Here is a 6,338-nt window from a genome sequence, read left to right on the forward strand (position 1 = left end):
TTGGTTGATTTTTTTTATTTTGAACCACAAGGGACTGTGATGTTGCTTTGCAGAGTGTCAATATTGACGATTGTAATTGTTACATCATTTATTTCTAATGTGGTAAGTTTTCTTCGAGTTTTTTGTAAAAAAATATAATCACACTGTCCTGTGTTTAACCCAGCCTGAGAGACTTGTACTCCCCTTGAGAATGACATTCATGGTGAACCACTTTCTCAGGTTTTAAAGCCAACATATTCTTCTTATTCTTCTTGGTCTTCCCTTTCCAAATACTTTACCCTAAAAAATGAGTTGCACTAAGCCATATAACAAGCCAAGATATTCTAATAATTTGCGCTCTTTAATTTTTTTTAAGAATCCCACATTCCTTGCTCATTCTACGTAGAAACTCAACATTAGTCACACAATTCACCCACGAAATTCTTAAGATGCGTCAGTAACACCACATCTCTAAAACTTCAAGCTTTCTTAAAGAATTTTCCCTTCAGAAAGTAAATTTTCCCTTTTAAAAAATTTACTCCGTATCTTCTTTAAGTACCATCTCCGCGATGGAGGTCGGCAATTATTTTAGCTATTCGGACTTTAGAGACGGCTGCTCTGAAAATTTTATTTGATGTACATGATATTCTACGTCTCCCTATACTTCTTTTTCCTTGAATATTTCCCTGCATAATCAATTGGAGAAAGTTGTATCTTGTGTAACAGTTGTATCCGTGTGAATATGTCCGAGATATTTCAATTTTCTTGTTTCAATTGCATTAAGATTTCTATTTTTCTTTATTCATCTCAGAAGTCAGAACTCAGAACCTCTTTGTTTTAAAGTGTTCTGTCCACGATATTTTCAGAGTTCTTTTATACACCCACAGCTCGAATGATTCCAGTTTTTTCATTGATGCCGCATTCAAGCTCAAAGCTTCCATTCTATAAAACAAAGTCGATAAAACGTAGCAACTAACCAAGTTAATTTGCTTTAGCCTCTTCTATTCTGATTTTAATTTCCTTGAAGTAATCGTTTGTGGAGTTAATCATTGTTCCAAGATATGCATATTGGTCTACTCGTTCAACGTTGATTGTTTATGAAAAAATTCTCGCTATTTCTTTGAGTTGTCGATATTCTCATACATTTTGTCTTTTTGACCTTCACTTCTAGACCATATTCTTGTGCATACTCCGCTTTTCTGGTCACCAGCATCTGAAGATCTTCCATATTTTCTGGCCGGATGAATATCTTGGCCAGATATTCATCTGGCGGTGTCATCCGCATATCTAATGTTGTTAATGGGAACTCCATTCTCCTTTATTCCAGCTGTTTCAAACTCAAGAGCTTTTTTGTATTATAAGACTCTATTTTACATTATTCCATGCTCTGTCTTATGCAGTCTCTATTTGATTTTTATTATTTTACAGGATCTGAAAGGGTCAGGATACATTTTTAATAATGAATTTGCACGAGTCACTGATGGTAATACCTCCTGGTTAAAACTGACATATTTCACCTTTGGTCAGTATAATCGTACCGCAAAAGCTGCAAACTTTGAATTAGAACTCTTTATGGACGTAACCAAAGAAAATGACGCAATGGTAATAAAACATACGAATTCTATTTACAGAATAATCTGCCTTAAACCCATACATAAATTCCAAAATTAGTCGGTTTTATATTTTCAATTTTACCAATATGTCATATTGATATTCTTTACTTTTTATTTTCAAGGTGCATTTTAGTTTTTTCATTTTAAAAAATAATGAATATAAGAAGACACCAATCAGTTTTCCAAAAAAAGTTTGTGATATTCTGGGAACCAAATATTTCGATCTACCAAACATAACAAAGAACTCAACTTTTAAAGATTGCCCGCTACTAAAGGTAAGTAGATCATAAAGGTGGGATAATACAGATATAGTTATTTTTGAAATGATAGTAAATTTTTGCTATCATTTATTATTTGTTGAATTGTTGCATTTCAACACTCTGTAGTCCATCTAGGAATGCTTGTATACTATACCAGTTTCCTCCTCTTCTTCTTCTTTCTACTTTTAAATAGGCTCAATGCCTGTTTTACTTCGGTTTTTAGCCTCAATTGACATTGTCTGCTCATGTTTTCCTCGGTCGTCCCAATGATCTTCCTCCATTTGGCGATTTGTCTCTTGCTATTCGTACTATTCTATTTTCTATCATTCTTTCTATGTGTTGATTCCATCCTATTTTTCTTCTTTTGGTCCACATGCTTATTTCTTCTATACCACATCTCTTGTATTTCCTTACTTCTTACTCTGTCTCTTAGAGTTTGGTTTGTTATTTTTCGTAAGAATTTCATTTCTGCTGTTTCCAGCAGTCTTTGTGTTTTCGCCGTATCTGCTCTTGTTTCCGCTGTATACGTCATTATCGGTCTTATTGTGGATTTATATATCCTGGTTTTCGTTTCCATTGTGAGGTATTCCTCACTCCAGATTGTGTTGTTGAGACATCCTGCTGCTCTGTTCGCCATGTTCACTTGTTTTTTTACTTCTTCTTCCACTTTTCCGTAGCTTGACAGTTTTATTCCCAAGTATTCCGTTTCCATCACTTGTTTTATTATTTTGTTATTTACGACCAATTGACATCGTCTCGGTTCCGCTGATACCACTATCGATTTAGTTTTCTCTGTTGAGATCACATATGAGAGCCGTGTCTTCGAATTCTTTAATTAATCTTTGTAGATCATCTTCATTTTCGGCTGTTATGGGTTCGGCTCAATATGGCGTCGTCGTCGTAGCAGATTATTTTTATTTCCTTTTAACCCATTCTATATCCTCTCCTTTTTTAACTTTCTTTACCAACTAACTATACCAATTTGTTTACCAATACTATTGCATGTACGCCAAATGCAATAGTATTTTCGTTATATTTTTGATATCGAACTTTCAGCTGACTTTGAAAAACCTGCTTTAGATGCTGCTGGCCATATAATATACCTATTGTTTCTAAAACTTGAACCAAAGAGGTATAACTGGGTGTATCCTGGAGAAGAAATTCCAAGATGATTGCTGCCTGTCCTTTAAGAAGCCGTGCCATTTCTTTCTCAGTCCAGCCATTTCTTTCTTACTCCTGCCATTTGCTCTAGCTTTTCCATGAAGTTTTCCATGATGTTTGACTATCGAATGTGGGTGGTTCTAAAATTTTGTTGCGGCTCGAAACAGTTCCATTGAGGTTTTCTTAAACCATGTTCACAAATTCCGCAGCCATAATAATCTACTTCTACCGGGTCCTTGCTTACCTTTGACTTTACCTTGCAATATGGACTGCAGCAGGGAGTAATGGTGCTGATTTCTCATAACGTGTCCCAGATACTGCAATTTTATGTAAATAATTGATGGATTCGACCGTTACTTGATGGAAGTTCATTTTATCTAATAATAAAACACTGAAAACGTTTGTTTTCTATACTTCCACAGAATTTATTATAACTAAGTGACTACAGCTGTTTCGACAGAGTGCCTTTCTCAAGTGATATAGTTTACAATGTGTTTGCCTTTTTAAGTCTTCAATTGAAGAGGTTGAGGAGTGGGGAGCTGTTTGTCTCGAGTTGGTCATTCAGAATTATATCTGTATTTTTCAGTTTATTAATTTCCATAGATTCTAAAAAAGATAGCTTAAGGCCTTTATTTTGAATATGCAGAATTTGAATTTCAATGAAGAGTTTCAAATTCTGCATATTCAAAATAAAGGCCTTAAGCTATCTTTTTTAGAATCTATGGAAATTAATAAACTGAAAAATACAGATATAATTCTGAATGACCAACTCGAGACAAACAGCTCCCCACTCCTCTACGTCTTCAGTTGAAGACTTAAAAAGGCAAACACATTGTAAACTATATCACTTGAGAAAGGCACTCTGCCGAAACAGCTGTAGTCACTTAGTTATAATAAATTCTGTGGAAGTATAGAAAACAAACGTTTTCAGTGTTTTATTATTAGCAATTTTATGTGTTTAATGGTCAACACAATCTTCGGTTCCTTCTTCATTCTTCCTAGGACTTCCTTGTTCGTGATCCTTGCTGTCCATGATATTCTCAGCATTCGACATTAGTTACTAAAACAATATTGTATACCGAAGCAATATTAGATACAGAAGCTTGGGTACCGGTTTGTCTTTCTATTTTTCTATCTAAATTATATTTTAAGACATTTTGTTGTTGTTCTATTTTATTTTCGAAACAGTTTTTTTATTTGAGTAATTTGTTTTAAATCGAATTTTTATTGGTCTGTTGTTCTTTTAATTTGTCTATCCTACAACTCATTTGACTTACCTCTAACAAATTTTCGAGAATTTGAGATAAACAATGATTTCTACTTCTACATTTTTACGCATCTCTTCCTCTTCTTGTCTACGCTTCTTCTTCACCTCTTGCTCCTCTTGCCTAAGCCTCTCCTTTGACTCTTTCTTTCCTTGTCTACGCGTCTTCTTCACCTTTTCCTTTTCTGGCCTACGCTTCTTATTTGCTTCTTCCATTTTTAGAAACCATGCAACATGCAAGGATCCGTACGCATCTATTTCTTTACCAAATTCCAATTAAATTTAAAAATCCAGATGGATTACATTAATGTTCAGAACGTTTTCGGACTTATCAGTTTATCTTCAGTGAACTTTGAAGTACTTGATAAACAGCCTCAGAACCAAATAGGTTGGAACCAAATATGTAAGATTTAAAGTATTAGTTATATTATAAAAAGTATAAAATTAGCCGACTAAAAAGCCGTTGAAAACGGATAACTTTCCGGGAATATAAGGTCCCTTCTTGAAAATGGACGACCCTATCGGAATTAAACGTTATACGTTCTGAACATTAATGTAGGTAATCCATAGTTAAAATATTTTACATTACAACAAGAGTTTTTACTTCGTTATTAAAGTTTTTCTAAATAAAAAAAGAATAGATCATCCTTCAATGTTGCCTTTACCAAACACTTTTTATGTTTTTATCTACTACTAGTCTCTCTTCAAATTGAGAATCTGTGTTTTATAAACTTGTTTATTTATTTTTAGGGCCCCCAATATGCGTATGATATAATGTTAACATCTAATGGATGGCCTAAATTTTTACCAGAAGGGCGATTTTTATTAGAATTAGATTTCGTATATAAAAACGAGCATATTATCAAAGTTGAGTGGTTTCTGGAAATTATTGCTGTTTAGCTATTTTAATTTTTTTTGATTTTGATGACAATAAACAAGTAAAAGAATGCGATGTGTACTATTTGTTTTTAGGTAGACCTTGTCCTTTTGGAAAAAACGATAACGTAAAACAACATTTTTTGGATAACGATAACGTAAAACAAAAAAAGAATGTGTGTGTACAGGGATTCTCATTATATTTTGACCCCCACTTATTTTCCTTAATTTCGGGAATACAAAAAAAAGTTTCAAATAAAAGTTGTACTATTTTATCTGTACCGACCAACAGTGTAGCAACAGACCAAATTTTGTATACAGGGAGTGCCCAATAAAATGCATCTTCAATATTTCAAATAGGACACCCTGTATTTTTTTATAGTTTTGAGTAGCCCTGCATTTCCTGATTACAAATATATAACATAGTGTAGCATTAGTTTTGTTCTATAATGGCGTATGGTACTACAAAATGGTAACCATAGGCTATGCAACTGACATTTCAAAATGAAACAATTATTAATTTATTATAAACTGTCAGCCCTCATACCGAAATGGGTTATACTGCAGATGAAAAAGTAGATATATTCTCAATTTATGTAAAAAATAATAAAAACAAGCAAGCGGCAAGAAGAGAATATAGGCTGATTTATCCAGATCGACAGACTCCTTCTGCAAATACATTTTTATATACACTGAGCGTCATAGAAAAGGGGCACCCTAAAAAATGGGTCATTTTTGATGTCGCGTATCTCCTTAACCTGTTGTCCGATTTAAGTGATTTTTTGAATATGTTATAGCCTTATTCTTTGTCAATAACCTTGTAATAATATTTTTGCTCAATAGGTAAATTTTCATTGTATACCGGGTGTACGAATCAAACTGTGTTTTTTTCTCAAAGTTCGCAACACCCTGTGGAATATTCTAGCCTGTATAAAATACTGAAATGAAATCCCGACTATAGCCTAAGATTTTCTGAACATTCTGTTTTTTGATTCATTCTCTTATGTTGGATAATACATGTTGTTTGTAAATAAGTGCGACAAACTTTAAAGGGCAATTCTGGATGAAAAAATAATGACCCGTTTGTTTTATAAATTTTGTCCGCAAATGCTTCGTTTACGAGATACAGGATTAAATTTGTTTTACAAACTGACGATTTATTTTATTGCCCTAAAACCGGTTGAG

The 6,338-nt window shown here is 33.5% G+C and overlaps 1 protein-coding gene across 1 annotated transcript; it reads left to right on the forward strand.

The window, feature by feature from the left end:
• Nucleotides 1–5,224, forward strand: LOC126884731 (uncharacterized). Its single transcript, XM_050650861.1, has 4 exons — nucleotides 1–102; nucleotides 1,408–1,581; nucleotides 1,715–1,867; nucleotides 5,028–5,224. Exons 1-4 carry the CDS (start codon nucleotides 40–42, stop codon nucleotides 5,175–5,177), a joined length of 540 nt encoding a protein of 179 aa, XP_050506818.1. The 5' UTR covers nucleotides 1–39; the 3' UTR covers nucleotides 5,178–5,224.
• The last annotated feature ends 1,114 nt before the right edge of the window (nucleotides 5,225–6,338 follow it).

Source organism: Diabrotica virgifera, chromosome 5 (genome assembly GCF_917563875.1).
Source record: "Diabrotica virgifera virgifera chromosome 5, PGI_DIABVI_V3a".
Lineage (NCBI taxonomy): Eukaryota > Metazoa > Arthropoda > Insecta > Coleoptera > Chrysomelidae > Diabrotica > Diabrotica virgifera.

Bases quoted from the DNA above. Each gene is read 5' to 3' on its own strand.
- LOC126884731 (XM_050650861.1), top strand. From the start codon at position 40: ATGTTGCTTTGCAGAGTGTCAATATTGACGATTGTAATTGTTACATCA. The intron at 103-1,407 runs GTAAGTTTTCTT...ATTATTTTACAG, and splicing joins CATCATTTATTTCTAATGTG to GATCTGAAAGGGTCAGGATA. The intron at 1,582-1,714 runs GTAATAAAACAT...TTTATTTTCAAG, and splicing joins CCAAAGAAAATGACGCAATG to GTGCATTTTAGTTTTTTCAT.